The sequence below is a fragment of the Centruroides vittatus genome, unplaced genomic scaffold (genome assembly GCF_030686945.1).
Source record: "Centruroides vittatus isolate TY-2023 unplaced genomic scaffold, ASM3068694v2 contig_749, whole genome shotgun sequence".
In the NCBI taxonomy this organism is placed as follows: domain Eukaryota; kingdom Metazoa; phylum Arthropoda; class Arachnida; order Scorpiones; family Buthidae; genus Centruroides; species Centruroides vittatus.
In genome coordinates this window covers 341520-369244 of record NW_027122485.1, presented here as the reverse complement: position 1 = coordinate 369244, position 27725 = coordinate 341520, and the positions used below count along the sequence as shown (strand labels likewise).

Below are 27725 nucleotides of genomic sequence, written 5' to 3'. Positions count from 1 at the left end.
CACGTTCTAATTTAACCTAAATAAAAGTAAAATGTTTATATATATACTAGCAGATAAGCCCAGTGTTACTCGGGCAAAAAGTAACGATAGCGAAGATTAAGATTATTACATTATAGCCAATCTCATCTGTTTTCACAGAATGCAAGAAATTAGGTTTCCTTGTTTCCAGACTAATTAGAGAATTTTTAGACAGGTCAAAAATATGTTCGATTTGCCGCAAAAATGCATCTGCGCCTATAAATATTGCACGTCGCTTTCTCTTAACACTTCCCTGGGTTCATAACAGGACTCCGTGATGGTCAAACAATTACATTAATTTTTTTTTCAGCAAACTAATTTTTAGTTAACTTTGATGCATGAATGGAAGCATTATCCTGTTGGAATTGCCAGTTTTCTCTCCCAATAAGTGATCCAAAAGTTATTAAATTTTGATACAACAGTTCTTGATACAATGGAAACGGGGAGGCCTTAAAACTGAAAACAAAAACCGCAGTCGCTATGTCTCTAAGTTCAAAAAATGAATCACCTCGCCTAGAAATGACTCGCTTTGATTTAGAGAAAATTGATGCAGATACACCGAATGTCCACATATATATATATATATATATACAGTCAAACCTGTTTTTATGCGCTCTTTTTATGTGCGATTTTTATTTGTGCGATTTTTTTAATGCGAATTTTTAATTTGTGCGGTATAGTTGGCGACTAGTCTCGTGCGATTCGTCATGTCTCACGTTGACTTATTATAGCTAAATAAACTTATTGTAGCATAAATGCACTTATTATAGTAATATTATTGCATGAATATGCGAAAAATGAAATAATTTACTTTTTAAGTCAACAAAACACCACCTGGACAAAAATATGTAAAACAGACGATAGACCAGACGATGCATTCAAGTGCTGACATCTGTTGTCAATAAATTCTATTTCGTACGGTTTTGAGTTATTTTCTACGTGAGACTTCTTTTATGCGGTCCCTATTGACCGCATAAAAAAATTATTTTTTTAATTGTGTTGCGAAAACTATTATTTACAGCCATTCGTGAAGTTTCGTGAGATTTTTTTTAATGCGTTTTTTTTAATGCGGTCCCTATCCCCCGCATAAAAACAGGTTTGACTGTATATATATATATTACAAACTTATTTTATTAGTAAAAGTGCATAGTTGCAAAATAATTCATTTTTATTGTTTCGGCTACAAACAGTTCAAATCCACTACTTTTGGATCACAACCCCGCTACTTTTTAACCTTCAGATCTGGCAACTATGCCTCAGAGCGGTAGGTTGCTCCGTTGACCGCTCGGCCATTCGGCTGCAATAGCTACGAAGGTGTAAGAACGATGTCTGCTGTGTTTTAGAAAATCTACGAATGAACTTTTAAAAAATCGAATGTTGTGACTAGATTAAATAAGAGATTTTATTTAAAATACCAATTCTAAATGAAATCTCTTCTGGTTGAAATACGCATTTTTCTCACGAAAGCAGAAATGTGAAATAAAAAATAGAAATTTCTCCAAAAATAAAAAAAAATAAAAATAAAGGAAAACAATATGAGAAAACTTTTATTGGCGGAACGTTTCTACTATAATTACGTTCAAATTCAATTTTACTTTATTTTATTTTTTTAACAGTTAAATTTAAAACGTCAAGGTAACGTCATACCGATAATTAAAATCTATGTAACAGCTCTCCCTGTCGGCTATATTTTGTATTTTTTGTTTTCTTTTTTTTCTTTCGCCGTTCTAGAAACTTCGAAATATATTTTTGAGATATAAAATTGATAAAATAAAATAATTTTCAGATATAAACTATAATTAAATTATAATTAATTTTAAATATTCTGCTTATATTATATTAATATTAAAAAACTAAAAAGTTAGCAGAAAGTTCTTTCGTTAGAGTACATGCGCAGTTAGTAGAAGAACATTCTATTTTCCGACGCATTGATGCTTCGAAATTCGTTCTACGTTGTCTGAAAAATTTACTGGTTAACGATTTTTTTTGTATTTAGTTTTTTTTTGCGAGGAAAAAATGGTCGATTATAGCAAGTGGAAGGAAATCGAGGTAATGTTAATTTATCTATCTCTATAATTAAACGATTGCTTATAAGCCTAAACATAATCCCGTTACGTTATGTATCATTAGAGCTGTCAACATGAGAAATTTTATAATATTCAATTTTTCATATATTAAAACATTCTTGCATTAAACAATTCGTAAATATAATGTTGACATTTGTTAAAGTTTCGCGGCAAAACAGCTGGTGGAGGTTTAAAAATCCTTGCCCTGAATTCAAATGATGCTAATTTAAACATGTGCCATAATACAAATGAAATAGTCTTTGCTCTGTTAATGTAATTAAAACAAATGAATTTGAGAGTTGATTCTAATTGAAAAGTGAAGTTATTTTTAGTACTTTGTACATATATAAAACAAATAATGAGCTAAAATAAACATTACCAAAAAGTATATAGATGTGACCGGAGGATTGGCGCTTCTTCGATGCCATCGGGATGACGATGCTGTGTCCTGTTCGACACAGAAGCCGCGACGGCAAATCGTTTTAGAAATTAAGTCACGCCGGCAGTTGCATGCATAAGCAATCTGATTCCGGATATCAGATTATGAGACTGCACAATGGAAATAATGCATTTGGAGACAAGCTATACAAACACGTATACACATTTATTTATTCTGGTTTACAAAGTACTAAAGTTTGCATTTTATGGAAACTTGTGTTTTCAATGATTGTGATATTACGCGCAAGTTTGCCAACTCCTGAAGAGTTTATTCTGATTTTCAGTTCCAAGAGTAGAAAATTTTGGGAGATTTGATTTTTTTTTACTCTTGGCAATATGAAAATGCTGTTGCATTAGTTTGTTTTAATATAACATATAATATATATAACATATATATATATATATGTTATATTGTTATAACTTTTAGGATATATATATATATATAATCCTAAAAGTTCTTGTTGAGTGAATATAGGAAGAACAGGCTATATGGGAGTTGAAGAATTGAAAAATTTTTGTCAATTCTGGAAATTGCCTGGTGATTCTTATTATGTAGAAATGATAAATTTTAATTTCAAAAATATTGTATAGAAATCTTGTATATTGTATACACTAGGTGATGTGAATAATTTAATTTAATAGGTTTTTTTTGCATAATTTTAACTTACAATATTATTTGAAGACATTGTTTATTATTGAGAGTTGTAGATTTAGAATTTGATATTGCAATGTAATTTCAATTTAAATTTCTTTTCTTGAAGTCAAAGAGTATTTTCAGAAAACTTAATTATTTTTAGATTTTATATCTATTCTTAAGAATCAAAGAGAGAAATAAAGATTGAGAGATGATGTCAGATTATTACCATTAATGTTTCATACCAGGAAAACAAATAAAATAATGAATTCTTGCATCAGCTTCTGTAATGATATAAATAAGAAAGTTAACATGTACAATGAACACTGTATTAAATATGATGAAATGAACTAAAGAATGAAATGAGAAAAAAGAGAAATGTTGTTAGTATATTTGGTTTAATTCTTTCTCTTCATTATTGATGACAATAGTCATGATTTTTGTCCTTCTGGTTATTTTGTTTTAATATGATTATACCATTTGGTGTGCATATTAATTAGGGTTTGGGTCCCGGGACGTCTTGTGTTTCGAAGTCCCGGGACTTTTTCTAAATTTAATTGTCTGGGGTCCCGGGACTTTCGGGTCAAGACTTGAGACATGCTTGTCGAAAAATGTATTGAAATAATTTTATTTTCAAAAGTTTATAATAAAGTTTATTAGCTTTCCGCATTCCGTCATTGAGAGCACCATCTGTTAGCTTAATGAGTAATTACTTGATACGCCTAAGTAACTTACTGAGTGAGTACACAATAAATACATTTGTCGCCATATTGTTATTTTGTGACGTTTGTTTATGAGATCATGATATTTGTGACTGTCTGTGTCACCACTGTCAGCTTAGTCAATCAGTTGTCAATTTCACTTTATGAGGTGTGTCCCAGTGAGATGATCCTATGCTTGAACCATGCAATACATCTAGGAGTTATAGACACATTTTATAAAAATAATCAGGCTACTATCACATCTGCAGCTTCTACCTCTAAAGATACTGATGATAGTGATGATGAAATCATGGAGAACAAAAACTCTTCTGATGAAGAAGCTGCAATGTGCCAAAACTACAAACAAACTACAAAACAAACTGCCCATTACAACCAATTGATGAAATTAAAATAGTGCTTGATGAAACTCGATTCCTAGTGAAATTATTGACAAAGAGTCCACTGAAAAACAGCCAATTACATAAAATATGTTAAATCAGAATTTGGAAAAGAATTCAGTTTACTACTGGATGTCGAAACGAGGTGGAATTCTATAATTGTAATGGCAGAAAGGTTTTTGAAGCTCAAAAATTGCATAAAGAAAGAGTTAATTGATTTAAACATATTAGACAAATGGAATGAAGACAATCTTCTTCTTTTGCAATCAATTGTTACTTTACTGCAGCCAGTCAAGATAGCTGTAGAAGCCTTAAGCAGACAAAACTCTTCGTTACTCACAGCCACAGCAATAATTGATGTTTTACTGAAAATAATTCAATTGACAATGACAAATGATAATCTGGCGGTAGGGTTCTTTCAAACATTGAAAGCCTGTCTAGAAGAAAGAAGATCACAACGAGTTATATGTTTGTTAAAATATTTGCACACTGGCCTACACAGCTCACAGTCGCAAAATACGGATTTTTTTACTTCGAATTTGAATAAAACTGCACTCATTGCTTTTGCAGAAGATCTGTATTGCAGACTTTTTGAAAATATCCCTCTTTATCCCAGATTTGAAAATAATGGACGCTGAATCCCAGTACCAGTAGCTCTACAGTACACAATGAACCTGATGAGTCATTTCAAAGTCAAATGGAAATGGCAATCAAAAAAATTAAAGAAAATGTACTCAAAATTCTTGCAAAAATTTTTGCATCAAGAACAACATTAAAAAAGGAGTTCTAGTTATTTGATGCAACCAGAAAATGTACTGAAAGTTTAGAACTACTTTATAAAGCTTTAAACACAATAAAACCGACATCTTGAAAATGAGAGAGCGTTCTCCTTGTCTGGAGGCATTATTACAAAAATCAGAAACAGATTGTCAGACAAAGCTGTTAATGCTCTGATTTTTTTAAATGCCTATTTTATTAAATCAGAAAAGAAGTCTAATTGCTAGTTTATTATATTATTTATATGACTAATGAATAGAGACTAGGTGATGATTAGTATGATTACTAAGTTGGTTTTATAATTATAAGATTTTATTGTCAAAAATGAATCTATGACTATAAGAATTAAACATATGACTTGTTTAGACTTTAATTAACGTTATAAATGTTAGGATTTGATTTTATGTTCAATAAATGTTGATTTTTACCAAAATTGCTTTTTTATTGATACATATTGCCAAAAATGAACTCGATTCTAATTTTATTCTGAGAAGTCTCAAAGTCCCGGGATTTTGATCGTGGGTTGTCTCGTGTCCCGGGACTTTGAGATGTCGAAACTTCCCAAACTCTAATATTAATCTTCCCATTTGTGTTGCAGGAAACAGATACAAAGACATTCATTTGTTTTTATTTTTGTTTGTTATTTGTCTTTATGTGGTGTCTTTCAATCTTTGATTGCTGGTGTGATCATAAAGCCCTGAAATCATTTGAATTGAATTCATTGGTAAAAAAATTTAAGAAGAAAAAAAAACTTATGAAGTCTTGTATTAGAGTAAGAAAGTTTGTTTTACAATAAATGTTACAATGCATAAAATATTATTTAAAATATTAAATCATAGATTAAACAGAATTAAACTTAATTTTCACAAATGTATCTGATGCTATCAAAATTAAAACTAGCAAATAGCTTGAAATTTTTGTTTTTGCTAAAAATGTTCAAAAAACAGAATGAGGTATATGAAAGGCAATTTAGGGGGCATCAAAGTACAGTGATACCTCGGTTTTTGTCGATAATCCGTTCGAAAACAATCATCAGAATCCAAAACCGATGAAAACTGAGGCAATTATTTTCATATGAATCAATGTAAATCCAATTAATTATTCTAGACACTCTAAAATACATACCAAAAACACATTTTATAGAAAATTAATATAGCATTATATACTAAAAGGAATAAGAAATTAATATAAAAGACTAATCTAAAGGAAAGCAATGGAATTGTTTGACTAGATGCATGGGGTAATGTCTTGTCTTGTAGAAGCTAGTTGGACATGAGCTTCTAGCCTATATTGCCCAGTGGTAAAGTGTGATGTAATTGTCATGTAACAGTAGTTGTATGCATTTATGATGGTCATATCAAGGGGAATAATGCCTTCCGAGAGGTTTGTTTAAGCGTAACTGGCCCCTATTCAGGCATTACAGACTGGGAGAAAACCCAGAAAACTTCACGAGGCCAGCCCGTCCTGGCAAAGTGTGAACCCATGACCGAACTCCCAGTGTTTAGGGAATGGAACTGTTGGCCAATGGTGGGGTAATGCTCACACAACAAGAAATAACACCACACTGAGCCGGAAAATGCGTGGGTCGCCCTTTGTTTTCACCAAATTAGCAGCAAGGTCACTTGGGCAAGCTGACAAAATCCTAGGCAACTGACGAAAACCGAGGTATTACTGTATTCTAAATGAGATGTCCAAATGTTGAATGTCTGAGAATCAGACCACATGTATTTACATTCTTTACTAATACTACTACTTTATTACTATGCTGATTATTTAATGCAGTGGTTCCCAAACTTATTATGTCCAAGGACCCTTTCTCATAGCAAAACCTAACCATGAACCCCAACTGAAATAACTGTATACAACTGCATTATAGCAAAATTTCAAATTTAACTTTGATGTCTTGGATGGTGAATGGTGACGTAAAAATAAAATATAAATAAAACATTTTTATATTTAAAATAGTATTTATTCAAATTATAAATTTTGTTTTAAAATGCAAAAGTACATTATTTTTTAATGAGATGAGTGAATCTGATGGGATGATATGAGATTATTTATGTTTGGCTTGATGTTTGTGAGTAACATTCGTAAGTCTCTGCGAGTACTAATTTGCAGTCAATTTTTTTTTCTCTTGATGAGGTTCATGACTGCACGAAATCCATGCTCTACTAAATAGGAAGACAGGAAAGCAATCAACAGCTTCTGTACAGTGGCCCATAATGCAGGATATAAAATTGGTATCTGTTTTTGTAACCAGAATTTGTGGTATCCTTGTTCAAACATTGGTTTCAGCTTTTGTGGATAATTCAGTAAGTTTCTGTATTAGTATGGCTTTACCTGAGTTTGTGGGTCTACCTGCAAAAGGTTCAACACCCAATCGGGATGGCCAAGTGAAGAATATCTTTAAATCTTTGGCTGAGGTCAGAATGAAGAGCCATTAAGTGTTGACAATAAACAAGCAAATCATCATCTCGTTTTTGTAATTTTGAAAGATTTGGAAACTGAGAGCATTCTCCTCTCCCCAAGTTTCGTTTGTATAAAAAAAGTTTTGCAACAAATGCAGATATACTTTTAGTTTTGATTAAATTTAATTGATCACCTCGTAACTTCAAATTGGTTTCGTTACATTTGGGAAATAAGTCAGTCATATATGCTATGTCATTTTTTGAATTAATTAAATTGAGCTGCAAATCATTGTCTTTGCTGTCCACAAATTTCAACACTGAATCAAAGAGTGCATAAAATCGATCCAAACATGCACCGTTAGATAACCAATGAACTTCTGTGTTAAGTAGTAAACGATTATAATCTTCATCATTTTCTAAACAAAGTTGAGCAAATAATCTCTCATTTTAGGCATTCCTTTTGATTTTATTAACTGCCCGAATGACATAATCTAGTGAGCCATGCAAGCGTTCACTAAGATTTTTGGCAACTAAATGGTGTTGGTGAATGACAATGTACAGATAATATATTTGGTTTAGCTTGTTTCAAGTATGCCGGAAAGCCTTGGTGTCGTCCTACCATTGCTGGAGCACCGTCAGTAGCAATGGAGAGGATATTACTCAAGGGTATATATATCTTTTGCATCAAAAAATGTTTCTAATTCATTAAATATTGTTTCACCTTTTGTATCAGTTTCCAAACATTTGGCAAATAACAATTTTTGGGAAATATTCTCATCTTTTACAAATCTTACATAAGCTAAAAGTAATGCTTTGTTTCCTGGCAAAGTTGCCTCGTCAAGCTGTTCAGAGAATTCAGATGTTTTTAAGTACTCACATAAAGAATTTTCTATGGACTGAGCCATTTCGTCAATCCTTTTTGCACCGTATTATTACTCAGTGGAATATTGGTAAATATTATATAATGAAACTATTAAATAAATTAACTTTAACAAAAGTATTGTGGTTATAATCTATTCTATTTCGTCAACCTCTACGGCTTTCTTGGACTCTGAAGTCCCCATTTCCCTTTCTCAAGTCTGGAGCGCTGCCCTGTCCTTCTGTCTGCTCTGAGATCTTGACCAAGAATGGCTCTTCCATTGGCATTTTTGCCTCAGGCTTTCTCCTGTCTTTTGTTTTCTCCAAAATTCAGAGAAATGATAATCCCCCTATCCTTTTGTTCTACCAAGAGTTCTGAGAAGAGATAATCCCTCCTTAAGGCAATAAGAGTTAATAAAGAAGTTTCTAGAAGGAAGTTATGACAAAAAGGGAAGAACAGAATATAAAGAAAATATAAAATATAACTAAAATACATATAACAATATAGCTGATAGCCACAGTATTTGCGTTTTTCATGAACTATAGAGAGCGCTGAATTTTTACAAAATGGCTACTTCATCTGGGTCGCTTGTAAGTAGTCAATGTAAAATGAATTATATATTACTATCTGAGATATTGAAATATGCTGCTTGTAGCAGTTCATCGAGAAATTTTATAGAAGGAGAACAATTATTGCTAGCAGGACACGTCATTTTATGTGGTATTATCGAGAAAAATTAGCAAGATCGTTCTGTACATTTTTGTGCTCTTTGTCTGCAAACATCAGCTTTGACTTCTGTCCCACACAGAATTACTGGATTTTTAAAGTTTATTGATTTATCATATAAAATTGACAGCATAACTTGTTCCTGTAAAGCTGGACAATCGGGAAAATGCAAACATTGCTTGGCAGTATTATTGTTTCTTAACAGGTAAGCTTGGTTTTTTTACAACACTATACGTATTTTAGTGTAATATAAGTAGCTAATTAGTGCTGAAGGTTAATTAATTAGGTTTTTTTAAGATTTACTAATGTTTATATTAATTTTTAGATTCAATATATCTTAATCTAGCAATTCGTTACATTTTAGTTATTATGCTAAATTCTTTCTGCTTGTTTTTTTTTATTTTACCTTTTTTTGTAACAATAAATAAATAACTAAAATTATAATGAATTTATTCAATTATATCAATTAATATATGATTGGATAGTTGCTTAATTAACAATGAATTATCATTATCTTTAGAAATAACATAGAAGGACTTGAAAAATTATCCAAGACAGATTTGGAATGTTCTTGGAACAGATTAAAAGAAAATGTCCAGTCTAATTATGAAATAATTCCAATAAAGAAATTTTGCCATACTGGATCTAATAATAGCAGAATAGCTTTAAATATTGATTCTGAAAAGTGCTTAAACATTTTAACAGAAGCTATACCAAATTCTTCACTAACAAAACATATGTAAGTTTTATCTGTTTTAATTTTTAATTATATGAAATGATTGGTATATAATATATTAAGTTTATTATTATTATTGTAGGAAAGGACAGAAAAGCCTTGCATCTTTATCAAAGATGAATAGAGAGATCAACAGAGTTGATCAGAATAATGATGTCAATGCTATTTTCTCCCACATTCAAAACTTTAGTGCAATTGGAGTTTTTAATTGTAATAAATTGTATTATACAAGTATTATAAAAAAAGAATTAATATTAACTTTTAAAAATATTGGTTTAGAAGACTTGCCAAAAAGTCTGATGGATTATTATAAAAATAAAGTTATGGTGAGTATTGAAGAATGTAAAAGAATATGCCTAGAAAGCAAAGTAAATAAAATATTATGGAAGAAGGAGAGGAGCAAAAGAATTACAGGCAGTATATACTATAATTTTTATACATATCATTTCAATTTTAATCCAAATTGGAATGAAAAATTTTCAAAACGGAATATTTTTTGGGGAAATGAAAATACAGCATATGGCCTTTTGCACGAAAATGATGCAAGACAATTATACTCTTCACATTCTGGCAAGAGAATTGTAGAATTTGGCCTTATTATTTCACCAGCTTTGCCATGGTTAGGATATACCCCTGATGGAATAATAATGAAACAAAATATTCCAACTTCTCTTTTAGAAATAAAGTGTCCAGTAAAGGGGAGGAATGAACCTATCCAAGCCTTAATTCAAAAGAATGTGTTGAAGTTTATTACCATTAATGGTGAAAATGTTGAATTAAGGAAGAGAGATAAATATTACGGTCAGGTTCAGCTAGGGTTGTTGTTAACTAATTTGCCAGTATGCGATTTTGTGATATATTCATCATTTGATAATTCATTTATTTCTTTTGAAGTAAAAAAAGATGATGAATTTTTAAATAAATTTATTTCAGTACTAAAAGAAATATATTTTAATAAAATGCTTCCATTTTTATTTACTGAAAGTAATGAATAGTGTATAAACATTGTAAATATAAACATTTAAAAAGTTTTTTTCTTTTCTAATTCATAATTTTTATTTAATATGGATGTTCTAATTATTGAAATATCTTGTTGTAAATATCTTTTATTAAATGAAAACTGTAAAAAAAAATCTTGTGTGAGATAATGTATTAAAAATATAAACAATTACACAATTATTAAAATAATTATTATTTACAATATGGTAATTTTGAATTAAAATTTGTCATCTGACAGTATAGGAGAAGAAAGATTTCCTACAGCTGTTGCAATAATTAAAAGTTCATCGACAACAGAAGTCATTTTCCAGGGAAGTCTTGCTGAAAATATTTTAAACTGTTTAATTCTCTGGATAAATCTTTCAACGTGCACTCTGGCACATGCAATATCCTTTGTTCTCACTGCTTCACATTTATTTAATTGTTTATTTTTTTTCAAAAATGGTGGTTGAATTACTTTATTCCTTTTTCTAAACAAAGTTTATCAATTAAAAAGCCTTTATCAACCATCACTGAATCACTATAAGGTGTTAATAAATTCAAGATGTCACTCTGTTCAAAGATTGCCTTGTCAGAAGTTCTACCTCCATATGCACTACTTAAAAACGTTGCAATTTCACCTGGTGAAACACCTATTAAAAATTTTATAGTTGTGTCACCTTTATAGTGAGAGTAGCAACATATTCGACACTTTAAACACTTTGGTCTCTGCACTCTATATTCTGAGCAGTCCAAAATTACTCTTACATTACGAAACCTGTTAAAACATTTAGGCATATTTTCTAAAATATTTATTTTTGATGGCCAAACAATTGCACACTTAAGTACTGAAGCAAGGATTTTCACACCTGAGTAAAATATTCTACTTGCAGTTGGTACAGAACAATGAAAAAATAAAGATGTAACAGAAAAATAAATATTTAATTTCATTTTGATTAGGACCATAAAAAGTTTATCTTCGAAAGAAAAATTAGTATTACAAAACAGAAAACAACTAAACTTTTCCAAAAATGAACTAGATTTTTCAAGAATAGTTTGAAATCATTTGTAGATTCCACAAGATTTGAATTTCTGTCAAGCAAAAGTATTTTGAAAAAGAATTAGATGAGTCAGAAGTTAAAATTAGTCATAGTTTTCTTAACTTATTCTTTAATTCAAAATAATTTAAAATGGAAGTGTTTGTCATACAAAATTGATGGTGCATGAATGATTATTGTCAACAAATGGAAACAATATTACTGGAGCAACTTTTAAAACTTACAATGCAGAAGATATTTTTAATTTTAATGAAACATTACTGTTTATCAAAATTCATCACAACAATCCAGAATGTTGTGATGAATTTTGATAATTTGTTTAAATTTTGTAGGTAGAGTACTTTTATCATATATAATGGCATATTTCTACTTCCATTGGATCCAACATCAGAGACAGAAATGTTATTAACAGTTTGGCTGTAGTATTGTAAAACCACTGGCCTTTCTTCAGCCTTTGTTATAAAATTAACATTTTTTAAGTTATGCCATTATCAAAGCAAAGCAGCAAAATATTTTTTTATTAAATAATTTTATTGTATAAAATCTTGAGAGTTCAGTTTTATTGAATTTTATACATAATTGAAAGTGTACAGAATTACACAATTTTTAAAATAATTTCTATTTACATTATATACATTACAGTAAATCTTTTCAAATTTACCATATGAGAGGAAATTTTTTTCTATTTTTTTTTTTCTATTAAAAATAATTAAAAGTTTACAACAGTTTCTAGAAAGTCTTCTGAACAATTTTTTAAATTGATTAAATTGAATGAGTCTTTCTTTATGAAATGACCTTTACTGTTATCATTTCAAATTGATTCAATTGTTTATCTTTCTTCAAAAGCATAGTTGAATTATTTCTAATTTATTTCCTAAACAGATTTTATCAATTAATAAGCATGTATTAACTCTGATAGAACTCTGCTTTAAGAAGTTAATAAATGTAGAATTCTACTCTGTTAAATGTTGCTATTCCACCTGATAAAACTGTGTTTAAAATTATACTGTGTTACCTTCTTTATTTGAATAGCAGTGTATTCTGCATTTTATGTGTGTTAGTTTCCATTCCAATTTTTTTAACTCTCTAAAGTAACTTGTAAAATTTGGCAAAACATTTAGTCATATTCCATATTTATTTACTTTTGATTAACAAATAATGAATATTTAAATGTTGAAATAGGGGTACTTTTACAGTGTAAGTTAAATATTCTACTTGAAGTCTGTGCTGAAAAATTGAAAAAATAGATATAAGTCAAAATGAAATATTTAGTTCCACTTTGCTTATAAGATAAAAATTTTATCTTCTAATTACCATTTCCCAAGCTCTTTTTCATGTACTGTTCATTACCAAAAAATTTACAATAGTATTAGATATTTGGAAAATAGATTTACTAGTAATGCTGAATAATCTAAAATATCTTGTTAAGTATTATATAGCATTAAAATCTTAGATTGTTTTAGTAGCATCTCTGTCATTGCTTTTTCAGTTACAATGGTATAAAGTTTTTTCTACTTGCTCTTTTTCTGTAAATTGTTCCCTCTTTGGTTTCTTTAGAATGTGTTTTGTGAGTACTAACAAAATAAACATGATACAACACTTTTCTGGCTGTCTGTCACAAGCATATGCTACAAAATAAGATTCAGCAAATATCCTAATGTGTTGACAATCTTTCAAGGGGAATCAAATAATCTGTACTATTTAACAAATAAAAATGAGGTAAAAGAAAATCTTTTAAATTCATAGAAAAACATGTGAAATCAATACCAATAATTCATATTGTAATAGAAACACTGAGGAGATAAAACATTAAATAACTTTTTAATGCAAATACTTAACCAGGGATCAACAACCTTTTATGAAAGTTATGCCAAAGTAAAACAATGCAATGATTTAGCTTGCCAGTTTTAAATTTTGCAAGAAGTCTTATGTCTAATTTTTTATAAAATTCAAGATGGTGTGCTATATTTGGATATAGAACATTCTAATCTATTTTCACAGTATTTTTAAACCATAGAAATAAATTCATTGGTTTTATTTTATGAATTATTATTATTAATACAAACTATTCTGCATGAAAATACATAATTCTGTAGAAAAGAATATGCATTACATATTTTTGTCAATTACTCAGAAGGAAATTTAAAGTAATATCTAATTGTACTTGATACTGTTCTTTAGTCAATAACTTTTGTAGGTAGTAATAAGTATGAAAGAATAATAAATAGTCTATAAATTATTTTACTGTTGTGTTCTACATGCCTACATGTTATGTCATGAATTATGAATATTATGGGGCTTAAAGATTTGTCTATGAATGATCATATTGAACAAATCTCTAGTGTACCTAAATGCAATAAATAGAAATTTGAAATACTTATTAAGTGGCAGAGATTTACAATGAAAATAACAATAATCAAAATTGATGGATTGATGTTTATTTTATACTGTCAGAGAATTAATTATGAATATAATAAAGTACAATAGGTTAATTTGGCACCTGATAATCCAGAATGTCTGGTAATTGGCACTTTCTGGCAGTGTAATTCAGTAAGCTATATAATACATAGTCTATATTGTATTTTAGTGTATTGCACACATTTTCTGTATTTGGTAATGTGCATGACTGATGCATTTTCTTATGGACCAATATGTGGATAATGCATCTAAAAATTGGTTTTTTATGCTCTGAATATAGATCGGCCTATACATTGTCTGGAAAATAAATATGGGGTGTTCCTCTTGAATGCCTCTAGTTTGGTGGATTAATTTATGGAAAAGAAACATGAAGATAGTACTGTAGATAATGGTAATAGAAAGTACAGTAATCCCTCACTACTTTGCGTTTCATTTATTGCAGCCTCAGTATATCGCGGATTGTTCAAAAATATTCGTCAAAAACTCAAAATTGAGGAATTATGGTGCGAAAGTTGCTCGCATGCTAGCAGAAGGCAGGGAGTGCCCACACAATTCAAAATCCACGTCTCTGATTGGCTGGCTAGCATCCCGCCATTTGATATCCCTCCCGACTCGGGAATCTTGCAAGCTGATTGGCCTAGACGTTTCTTCCACTTCGCTTTCATACCCAGCGAAGACGACTGTGCTCATTCAAATCAATGTTTGAGTGATGCTTAGTCTCAAGGTGTGCTAATTTTTGTTGTTCTCTTGTGTCTTTTTGTTCAAAATAGTGCTTGTGACGCCCTTGAAAATGGCTCCTAAATGTCCTCCACCCTCTAAATCCTCTAGTTAACCCAAGAAGAAGAGAAAAATGATGACATTGAACAAGAAAGTTAATTTGTTGGACATGCTTAAGGCAAGCCATAGCTATGCGTCTGTTGCTTGCCATTATGGATTGAACGAATTGATGGTTCGCTACATAAAAAAGGATGAAGTGAATATCCGTAAAACTGCCTCGATATCATTCTCCAAGGACACTAAGCGAGTTTTGACTTCTCATAATAAGTGAATTGTGAAAATGGAGAATGCCTTATCAGTGTGGATATCGGACTGTCGGGAAAAGAAGGTTAGTCTCGATACCAATATGATTTGGACTAAAGCCAAAGCCCTGTATGATAGACTCATTCCTGAAGGAGAGTTGAACGAAGACGACGAAGGTGATGACGACGATGAAAATGAACCTCAGCCTAGTACCAGTGCCTTGAGTGATCCTACCCCACGAGAAAAACGTGATTTTGTTGCCAGCAAGGGCTGGTTCGAGAAATTCAAGAGGAGATTTGGCCTTCGCAGCATTCCTTTGTATGGGGAGGCTTCCTCGGCAGACCAAGAGGCAGCTCTTCGTTACGTCGAGGAAGAGTTTCCGAAGATAATTGATGAGGGTGGTTATCTCCCGGAGCAGGTCTTTAACATGGATGAGACTGGCCTCTTCTGGAAGAGGATGCTGTCCTGGACGTTCCTTTACAAGGACGAATTGAGAAGCCAGGGTTCAAGGCCCACAAAGATCGAGTGACTCTCCTCATGTGTGGGAATGCTGCGGGCTTCATGCTCAAGCCCGGCTTAATTTACAAGTCCTTGAATCCTCGGGCTTTGAAAAACAAAAACAAAGCCTTGCTGCCCGTCTACTGGATGCACAACAAAAAGGCATGGATAACAAAAGCCCTCACACTCGACTGGTTCGTAAACTGCTTTATCCCGCAGGTGAAGCTGTACCTCGCTGAAAAGGGGCTTCCCTTTAAGGTCGTTCTCTTCATGGACTATGCGAGAGGACATGCAACCAGTCTCCATTATGACGGGGTCCAAGTGAAGTTCCTGCCCCCCCCAACACCACTTCTCTTATACAACCCATGGATCAGGGGGTCATTCGGGCCTTCAAGGCCTCTACACGAGGTCCACGATAGAGGGCCTCATTTCCTCCATCGACGAAGACAACGTAGTCTTCAGCCTGAAGAACTATTGGTGGGGATACAACATTGCAACGTGCTTGGTCAACATTCAGAATGCTCTTAATGAGATGAAAGAACAGACACTGATTGCAAGTTGGAGGAAACTGTGGCCAAAAAACGTCACCCATGACTACGAGGGATTTACGCCTGACAAAGTTCACCACTCCGCCGTAGATAAGGCTGTGAGGCTGGCTCGGTTTGTAGCCAATGAAGGGTTCTCCGACGTGACGACGGAAGAAGTGAACACACTGATCGAGTACCACTCGAACCCCTTAACCGACGAGGAACCCGTCAAAATGATAAGATCGGTGAGTGAGGAAGAAGAGGAGGTATCTGATGATGGTGACGACAATGAAGCTGAAGAACGTGGCCTTACCTTGGAAAACCTGCAAGAGCTCTGCAACATAGCACGGACTCTGCAACAAAGGGCCCAAGAAATCGATGACATGGTCAGAGCCGTAGAATTCAGTAACTGTATTGACGGTGTAATGGTGTTGTACAAGGGCATCTTTGCTCAGAAGAAAAAACAACAGTCACAACTCCCCATTGCGATGTTCCTTGTGCGCCGAAAATGTTCTGCAGAAACTCCTTCTTCTGCCTCTACACCGCCTCCTGCAGCTACCCCAGTTCTATCCGAAGCTGCCCGCGACAATCACGTTAAAAATGAGAGGGTGACACTACTTTGCGGTTTTTCACTTATCGCGGCCGGTTCTGGTCCCTATTAACCGCAATAACTGAGGGATGACTGTACATGTAAAAAAGTTAGTTACTACAATAAATCAGTATGTTTTTGACATTGGCAAATTTTCTGATGTTTATAAAACAAAATTAAATGAATATGATTGTTATAAACTGGATTACTTTGTGTAGCTTAATAAGTAACATTATTTATTTTCTTTTTAGTCAATAAGAATTTTATATGTAGAACAATTTCTATTAAATATTTTTACTGTCTCTAAGAATATATTTATTGTCATTATTAATTAACTATTAATTTTTTATGAATCAAATTTGGATTTTTTAAAAAATTTTATATAAAGATAAGTCTAAAAATTATTTTCGTAATTATAATAATTTTATTTTTTAAATGTTTTAGATTTCAGACGATGAGGATGATACTCATCCAAACATAGATACTGCAAGTTTGTTCAGATGGCGACATCAAGCTCGATTGGAGCGAATGACTGAATTTGAAAAAGAGAAGACTACACTAGAAAATAGTATCGCAGAGTACGTAATTTTGTATTGAATTAAATATCTACAAAATTAAATCTTATAAAATTTGAATGAAAATTGTTTTTTGTAGGAGCCAAAAAAAAATAACAGAATTAAAAAATAAACTTAAAGAAGGTGAAGGAACTGGAATAGATTTATGTGCAATTAAGAAATCTATTGCAGAATTAGAAGATGAAGAAAAGAAATTAAAAGCAAAGAATACTGAATTGCTAAAAAAAGAAAAAGTAAGAATATATTTATTAAATTTCTAAATATAACAGTTGATTTCCCATTAAGGAATTTTCTTAAGGCTTTTTATTTTCTTATTCTACTTTTGAGTGATATAGGACTCTTGATTTTTAATAGATAGTTCTAGTCAAGCTTTGTTTGCAGTTTCTCCATCTACATTGATAAATTTTATTATATAATTAGAATTGGACTGATAAGTAAGCCAAAGTGCTCTGTAAATAAAACCTCATTTCAGTCTAGATCAGGAGTCTCCAACATTTTTCTGACAAAGGGTCATATAAGTTGTAAATGACAAGTGTGTAGGTCAAGAGCAAAAGATATATTCAAATTATTTATGAGTAACAACAGACATAAATCAATGTAAAATTTGCAGCTGCTTTTTTGAAAAATGATCAGAATTGAGGATAAATTTTGTGGCACCCAATCAGTTGTGGATTCAGAAGTACCCGAAAGATTAATTCATTCTAGGAAGCAATTTTTCCCATTAGAAATAATGGAAAGCGAAATAATCCATTTCCAGACCCCAAATAATATGGCAAATACACATAACTTAAGGTAAAAATAACACATTAAATGCCCTAATAATAAAATACAAAAACAATAAATATAATTCATAAATAATATATAATAAAATGAAAATATGCATTTACTGGTCACACACTATCAATGTTAGCATCTTAAACATGGTTGCCAGATCTGCTACACGTGTACCGCTTTCATGCTTCATGATGAGTTCCTTTTTCATCTTAGCCTTTTTCAGGCCTTGCTCATACTAGTTAGACTTCATTGCTTCTACATGCTTCTGGGATGCCATGATTAATAGGTAAAGGTTATACTGTGTTGAACAGTTAAGTTTTTGTATATTTTTAACAGTAAAAGTAACAGTCAGTAGCCTGAAGGGTAAAAATAATTCTGTATTCAGGTATACAGGAAGAAGAAATTTTTAGGATTTAAAGAGTTAAACTATTTTCTCAGTTGCTTGGAAAAGGAAGTTATAGACATGCAAGAACTGAAATTTATAAAATTTATAATATTCAGTATGTACAGGGTTCCTACACACCTGGAAAGTCAGGGATTTTCATTGGTGTTTGGAAAAAGTCAGGGAATTTGTCGAAAATTGTCAGTCAGGAAAAATCAGAGAATCTGTCTGCTTAGCTGCCTTGTTGATTTCATTTGCGGAATATGACTGACCAAGTGTAGTCTTCTGCAAGGCAGCAAGAAGTAATGCTGCAACCTTTATTACAAATATAACAGAATCTGTTTTTCTATCAAAACATTTTTAATATTAGAGGACACCACTAGATGTAAAAATCCATCTTTTATTAAATTTTTATCTTTGTTATGTGCTTAACTGCTTTCCTTATCTGATATCATCAAAACCATTTTCCAAAAAATCTGAAAATTTTACTGGAGCACTTAATGCTGAACCTTGCATGATCACACATAATGAGCTGTAAGATAGTCTACCAGAATTCTTGTAATTTTTTCAGATTAAAGAGACATGTATTTGTTGTAAGAATAAATTTTAAAATCACATCAAATTGTTCAATTTTTAAAAAAAATTTTGTTTTAATGTTTTGACAGTTAATACTTTTACTGATAGATGCAGTTTACTTTTAAAACTAACATTAATTGTTTAGTGTTGCATTTTATAATTCTTCACATAAGGATAGCATTGCTAAACTCCAGGGATAAGCAATCCCTAATATACTGACAGATCAATCAGCACTTTTTAAATTTTGAACATTTTGAGATTTTAAAAACAATTTATTGTGAATTTAAGAGAATAATCTGCAATACTCTTGATAATTAACATGGATTTAAAATATTTATAACCCTTTTCAAACCCCCACACAATTATCTTTCATACCTTCAATTTGAGGTAAGGTGTTAATGAATTGATTTAAAAAAATAAGAACAAAGTGTGAAAATTGATAAATAATACCAATAAATTACAAATATTTATCATTTTTTATTTTAATAATTTTTATTGTGTAACAAAACATAGTTTTCAATTTCTTTTCAGAATATTAAAATTTTATAAAATTTATTAAGGTATAAATTTATACTTTTGTAATGGACTACAGAATTCATTAACGATCAAAAAATAAATAATGGCTTTTTTTCACCATTTTGAAGCCAATTCTATGGTTGTGGTTTAATAATAGGATAAACTACTTTCATGTAATAGTTTTTATTTTTAATAATTCAGCAATTATAAAAAGATGAAATTGTTAAATTAGAATAAAAAACAACTAATTAAAAATTTGTATGAAAACTTTTTAAAGTTGAAATGGTAATTTATTAGAATGTTCACTTCAAAAAAGCTAAATAGATCAATAAAAATTTATAATTTAATTGTTTTTCACATTTATAGTTTTTTATGTTGTGCAATAATGTTTTAAACACTTACCTGACATTTACAGTAAAAGATATAAAATGCTTGCATCGACTTATGGTCGGCACTAGCATTTTTACATCTGTTATTATGATTTACCTTAAAAGTACTGTACTGCAAGCACATTTCTCTCTCTCTCTCTCTCTCCTGTTAATTTCCTGCACTTTGATACTTAGTTTAATAATTAATTTAATAGAAATAAAGTTGGTTAACAAATAGCACTGATTTTGGCAAATTTAGGACTTAAAAACTGTCAACATCGATCATACCTGTAATAATACTGTAGTATTTTATAGTTTTCAATATCAACTAGGTAGTCTGATTGATTTTTTTACATGAGAAAAAATGTTTTATTTGAAAATTTTTAAATTTAACTTTTGTTAAAATTATGTTGCTGTTTAAAAACATTTAACCCTCTTTGTTGAAAGATTGGTTTTAAAATTACACGTTTCTAAGTCAAGAGTTCATCTTTTTTAAGCACAGTACAGTACTATTTGTATACAGTTGATTTTATGCTATCTTGTGTTTACTAGATTTACATACAAATAATAATGATAAATGATGATAAAGTAAAAAAGCTCAAGTTTTGTTTGTAAATTGCTTGTTGATTGTTACATTAAAGTTGTGGATCCTAGCAAACATTTTTCTACAGGATGTACATAATATACTTTTTGGCACAGTCTTTGGAATGTATCAACTGTCCAAAAAGAGGGATAGATGTACTCAATGTTTACAGGTAAAATGATTATAAGTAAGTAAAATGTTTTATTATGTCAATATTCCATACTGTAATAAATATGAGGATCAGGGAATTGGACAAAGTTGGTCAAGGAAAGTCATGGAATTTGAAATAAAAATTTGAGTAGGAACCCTGTATATATTATGTTGCTGTGATCAATAAGATTAAATTGATTGTAGAAAGTAGAGAAAATCTTTCATCATCATCATCAAAACCATATAAAGATATATCTAAGTTGAATAAATTATAGTAAGAATTTAAATGTGCTATTTTAATGTGTGTTAATAAAAGAGATTGTAATAAAACTTTTTACAATTGTTTTTATTTTGTTATATAAAATTATTTTCTTATTTGCAACTTGTTAAGTTTTACAGAAATTATTAATTTATTTTTAATTTTAATTGGTCTACTTTTCTTTTAGCTGATGCCCTGGAATGTTGATACTATTAGTCGTGATGGATTTTCAAAAACAGTAGGTTTTTATAATTTTAATGAATTATATTGAAATAAATGAGTATTTTAATCATTATAATTATATGTATTAAAAATTCAACTTCATAAGTTTTCAATCTGAAAATATTATACTTATAAGGGGCCTCCATTTTACAGTATTAGTTGGTTCCAGAAACACTATCATATCATTTAATCTCAACTCAATTATTTTTACATTAATTGCAATCAAAAATTTTATTTTTTATAACTTATTCTAAGATCTCAAAATCATCACAGTACTAAGCTGTTTTCTTTTCTAAAAGTAGTAAGAAGAAAATTAATATTTCCAATTTAAAATAGAAAAAAATAAATATTAAAGAAAGATAAAAACATTTAAAAGTAGGCTGTGGAGAGATTTTTGCATTTATATTAGAAATCCAATTATCTGAAATGACATTCATCAAAAACAAACAAAAAAAAAAAAACTAGACAGCATTGTAAATACTACAGAAAAACACAGTAATTTCTATTTACATGGAGAATTTAGTCATCTGTCAATTTTAGCTTTATGAAACTCGGTCATATATATAACATTACATTAGATTTTGAGTAAATTCATTTACTTTCGAATACAGTTATTGCATTACAATATTTTATAGTTCATGAAACTTTAAATGCACAGTGCTTGATGTATTCAAAATACAAAAACAAATGAGTTTCTTATTAAATTTTTATGGTAGCTGTATTATATGTTGGTCTAGTAATAGTCTCTTTAATCCGAAAAATTGACGGTAGACTGCCTCACAGCTTAACAGGTTTAAACTCCTTTATTGCCGTTTTACAAATGCATTTCAGATCTGTATTATTTTCTCTGACCCCTCTTCAGTGCTATAAAACACTGAAGAGGGGTCAGAGAATAAGAATTTGAAGAGGTAAAAAAATGGAAGTAATGAACAGGTTGGTAACCCTTACTAAGAAGGTAGAAACGTTGGAACACGACATCAACCATTTCCGGTGCTTTTTGAGGAAAGAATATACTCCAAATACCTTAAAATTATAGGTATAAAAGGAGTGTATGAAGAACTTAAGGTATTGGAAAAACGGTTTTTTAAAGTGTTTCTTGTTTTTTCTTCTCACGTTAGTTTTTGTTACATATACAAATTTTGTTTTATAGCACTGAAGAGGGGTCAAAGAAAATAATACTGATCCGAAATGCATTTTTAAAAAGGCAATAAAGGAGTTTGAACCTGTTAAGCTGTGAGGCAGTCTACCGTCAATTTTTTGGATTAAAGAGACTATTACTAAATCAAAATGAGTTTCTGATTATCCAAAACATCGTGGTCCTGTAGAGGTAGAGTTCAGATAATTAAGTTTCCATTGTATTTATTTTTTACCAAAATGTAAAAAATAAATAAACTCTTTCTGCCCTGTGGGCAGAAAGAGTTATTATTATTATAAAAAAAAAATAACTCTTTCTGCCCTGTGGGCACTAAGAGGGCTTCTTTAAGTTTTAAGCAAGCCCCATTATGGGTTCAGCCAGGCCCACAATGGAGCGACCAGGTGGTGAGGGACGGGGCCCAACATATCCGGACGGACCACCCCCTGAAAAATTCCTGGGGATTTTTCGAACCTGGGTTCCCTAGAGCAGTAGGTTGCCACCTTGACCGCTTGGCCATCCAAACACCATTGTTAAACTTCGGTGCTGCTTTCCTGTAAGCCTAGAAGGTCCGACATAACGTTTTCGCATTTAAAACTTTGGCCTCAACCTCACTATTTTTTTAACGTAATAATTAGTTTTATATAATTCATATGTTTCCTTTATCATTTAATTTTCTTCAATCTCATAAAATATAAGATATATTTGAAAAATATAAATATTCTATGCTGGAGTGGGGGTTTGTGTATTTAAGCCATTCTGTGCTTTTTGCACTCACCTCAAAAGTTTACTATATTCTGATTTTAAAAAATAAAATTAGAATGCATACTTTTTAATTATTGGGAAGTAAGAGGAGTTTAAAAGAAGACATTTACAATTAAAATATTCAACACACATACCTGCAAAAACTACATAGCTGTAGTAAGAAATATGTCGAGTAAATACGTTGCTGTTTAATTATTAATTAGAGTTAGACTATGTAGAGATTACCTGTAGTATATTGAAGACTGTTTGGGGAATTAAGTTATGGGGATCATAACTTTATACTTAACACACAGGGTGATATTTTTGTCAGTATGTCATATATTCCAGAAAATATGAGGGCTATTAATAACAATACTAAGATATAGGAATTCAGTTTATATATGCAAATGAAAATAAATATTATCTATATTTAAATTAGTAATACAAAAAAACTTTATTTATGAAATTTCTGTTAATGACTGTTAAAAAAATCAAATATATTGACTATAATTAAATTATATAAACTGGATAAATAATAATTTACAGAAATTTTATGTTAATTCACTTTTTTTAAGGTTTTAAATAAAAATACTCCAAGAGTAAAAGAAGAATTAACTGAGGAAGAAAGAGAAGCAAGACAAGTAAATATAATTTCAATATATTTATTTAATAAATTATTGATAGTTTCTGACTATTATTTTATATTTGGTAGAAAAAATTTATAGAAGAGAATGAATCTTTACTGAAAAAGTTTGGAATGCTCCGTAAATATGATGACAGCAAACGATTTCTTCAAGATCATCCTTTCCTTGCTTGTGAAGAAACAGCAAATTATTTAGTCATGTGGTGTATTAACTTAGAAGTTGAAGAAGTATGAAAATTACTAACTGTATTTTTTATTTAAGTCATTTTAGTTTATTATTAAATTATACTTAATTATAATATTTCTAGAAACATAAATTGATGGAACATGTTGCCCATCAATGTATATGTATGCAATATATATTAGAATTGGCCAAACAGTTGGATACCGATCCTAGAGCTTGTGTGGCTTCCTTTTTTAGTCGGTAAGCATGCAAATTTTATATTACATTAATTTTAAAATTAAAACTTATTCTGAGTGTAATTAAAATATATTGCATTAATTATTTTAAACTATAAAAAATTATTTAAACAAATACTTGCATTAAAAAATTTAAGAATCCAACTGACTGACCAACAGTATAAAGACGCTTTTGATGATGAACTACAAGCATTTAAGCAAAGAGTAAAAGATCGGGCCGAAGCATGTATTCAGAAAATTGCAAAGGAAATTGAAGAAGTAAGATTTAATTGTTTTACTAACCAAAGGATGGAAATTTTATAACATCTCATTAATTTGAGAATTAACTGATATATTTTGATTTAGGAAGAGAGAGAGAAGAACTTAGGACCTGGTGGATTGGATTCTGTTGAAGTTTTTGAATCTTTACCAGAGGTAATGTAATCAAAATAAATATTTTTAATTTTTGATTTCTAGGCAACATGTTGAATGATTAGTATTATGTTGAACATACTGGTTATTCAACATTAATTTTGTCATGTAAAACTTATATATGTGACACCAAAATATTATAACTGAATTAAAACTGGTTAAAGCTGAAGGATCTTGTAAAATTATTAACTAAAAAATTGTTTAATTATTAAAATTAAGATAATGAATTTTGTATTCCTTACACTAGAAAGTAGAAAAAATGTAGGAAAAAAAGAAGAGAACCATTGTTTCAATGATTCTCTTCTTTTTTTCCTACATGTTCCCTTTTATATTTAAAAAATTTGAGGAAGAGAAAAGAATATTTATTCTCCACTTTTCCTGGGAATTTCATAAAGATAATCTAGCATCATGGATTCCTAGTTAATGATAAAACTTATTCAGAAACTGCTAGTGAAGTTATTCCCCTAACTCCGTCTCTTTGAGTTGGTTTGCCATATTTATGATGACTCAATTAGATGTGATCCAGGTTTGTTAGAAGAATATCTCCACACTCAAGTTAGACAATATTTACAGTTTATTTACAAATTCTATATGTAGAAGATTCAAGTTCGAAAACATAGTATATACAGAATACACAAAGTGTGGTGTCTCACGTACTAGATTGAGGCATCTCTGGAGTCTAATAGTTCCCAAAAGCCAGTCAGCCTATGGAGTGGCTCAACTGCATGGTTCGCCCAGTCTCTGCACTTACCCATCCCTGAGATTGCTCTATCTATCTCCTCTGGTAAGCTCAGCGGGCTTCCCAAATGCCTGAGACTATCGTGTTATCAGTCTCTTGCCCTTCTCTCCTCCCTCTCCCGTTCGCTCTGCATTTTAAGGGTTTTTTGGATGGAAACTTCCAACCAATTACAAACCTTTCTTGTGCAAACAGCTTTCATCCAGGTCCGCTTTTATAGGATGAGAGTGTAGCTTACACTTGCGTCCACCATTTGTTTACGTTCAATAGTTCACCATATGGCAAGTGGTCTATCATCGACCACACGTGGGTCCAATTGACAAAGTCGGTATTTCTTTTGTTTTCTCTCTGTTTACAAGTCCATACTTTACACTGCTGTTAAAATTTTGTCTTACATTTCTTTAAATTATTATATGTTTCAGATATTAAAAACATTTTATTTAAAAATAATTGTTATGTGTATGTTTTCAGAAAATGAAAGAATGCTTTGAAAAGAGAGACATAGGCATGTTACAAGAAGTTATCGCTCAAATGCCCGAAGAAGAAGCACGATACCACATGAAAAGGTGCGTTGATTCCGGACTTTGGATACCGGATGCAAAAGCTGCCGAAAAAATCACAGAAAATCCTACCAAAGACGAATGAACTCTATCCTCCTAATATCAAATGTTGCCATGTTCTTAAATGTAGTCCATGTATATTTGTAATTTGATCATAGCATTATGATTTTGGCCACAGTGCTGTAATGGCAGAAGCATTGAATCCATTAATTAATCAATCTCTATCAAAATTGTGCATAAAAATTTAATATTCAACATTTATTAAATATCAAATGATGGATTGTTAATTTTTGATAAAAAAAAAAAAAGAAATAAATAAATAAAAGGGGGTAAAGGATGTAACTTTATAGCCTAGGATTTCTTTTATAGCTGATATTTTTACTTCTACTTATGTTTAAAATCGTTTAGTAGCATGCCATAATACTTATTTTGATGTGTTACATCTTTAGTTCATATCTTACACACAACAACAGATTGTGTTAATTTTAGGATTTTAATACTGTATAAAGCACAATTTTATGCATTTAATTATCAGATTAGATCTTAAGCCTTTACAGATTCAAGAAAGTTGTTATTTACACTTACGTGACTGTAATTCCGAAAAAAATTATAATTAAATGTTATAATCTTTATTATATAATGTAGTGTGATATTTGATTTATTCATTTATTAAATAAATCCTTTAAATTTGAAGTAAATGTTTATTGTAAATTTTTATCATTCTTGAATCTCATAATGCTACATTTTATAAAAAAAAATAAGTTTCAAGAATGATAAACAAGAAAATAGAATAGGAATTGGCCAATTCTGTATGAAACAAAACTTGGCAATTTGTCTAAAAAGATTGAAAAATTTGTTTTGCAAAACACATTATGGAAGGAACTTAACATAAATTTGTAAATTTGCTTTTCTGATGCTATGATGCAGAATAAATTATTTTTGCTATGCTTTTGATATATAAAGAATATTAAGGAAAAGCCAAATCTATCATTTAAAATAGTTATTTCATAAAATATTTGCATGTTTAACTGTGTGTGTGTAATAATTTACTAATTTAAATGTTCTTGAACATGGAACATGAGGTAGATAATAAAATTTGTTAGAATGGAAATGCCTCATGATGAATAAACAACAATCTTAATAGTATTCATTGAAAAAATTAATTAACAATGAATAAAAACTATAATTTATGCAAGATTTTTTAAATGGTAATGAATTATTCAAAATGATTTAGAATTAAATTGTGGAAATATATTTACATACCTTCATTGCAGTATAACAATTTTATAAAAAATTTATTAAAAGGTTATATATTTGTACATTTTAACTCAAATCTTTAATTAACTTAACAAAAACATATTCATCTTAAAGATTTTTTTGGCATTTTTATCAGAAATGAATGAAATGTTGCAAACTTATTATTTTTTCTGAAAGTTAATGAATGCCTATCAATTATGATGAATATTAGTCAAAATTGGAAGTTAGAATCTAACTTCCAATTTTGACTAACGAGAACTTATTTCTAATTGGGCTGCAAAATTTGAAAACAGATCTATAAATTTCATCCGTCCTTAATCTTTAGGACAATGTTAGGTGAAAGCAGAGATCAGATACGGAAAGCTTATGGGCAGGCGGCCCTGATTAACTATGAACTTCCAAGTCATGATTTCAATTCAAAAATTTTCCCCAGAACAGAGATGACTGGCATGACACTGTTGTTTTCAGGAAAAGTATGATGTACAGGGACAAGACTACTAATTTGAGATCGAAAGCAAAAGATATTTTTAATTTAAAATATATGATTAGAAATTGCAGTCCGGCATTG

The 27725-nt window shown here is 30.4% G+C and overlaps 2 protein-coding genes and 1 pseudogene across 2 annotated transcripts; 2 read left to right on the top strand and 1 right to left on the bottom strand.

Annotated features, from left to right (window-relative positions):
* Positions 1-1898: 1898 nt before the first annotated feature.
* Positions 1899-26590, top strand: Cdc37 (cell division cycle protein 37). The gene is made up of 10 exons (XM_067277535.1): positions 1899-2067; positions 17294-17427; positions 17504-17657; positions 21220-21270; positions 23706-23771; positions 23843-24001; positions 24082-24197; positions 24331-24451; positions 24539-24607; positions 25812-26590. Exons 1-10 carry the CDS (start codon positions 2035-2037, stop codon positions 25983-25985), a joined length of 1077 nt encoding a protein of 358 aa, XP_067133636.1. The 5' UTR covers positions 1899-2034; the 3' UTR covers positions 25986-26590.
* On the top strand, positions 8866-10756 carry LOC136981277 (uncharacterized). The gene is made up of 4 exons (XM_067277580.1): positions 8866-8889; positions 9040-9230; positions 9546-9764; positions 9844-10756. The coding sequence occupies exons 1-4, from the start codon at positions 8866-8868 to the stop codon at positions 10754-10756; spliced, it is 1347 nt and encodes a 448-aa protein (XP_067133681.1).
* LOC136981241 (uncharacterized) lies at positions 10935-11690 on the bottom strand (annotated as a pseudogene).
* Positions 26591-27725: the final 1135 nt, after the last annotated feature.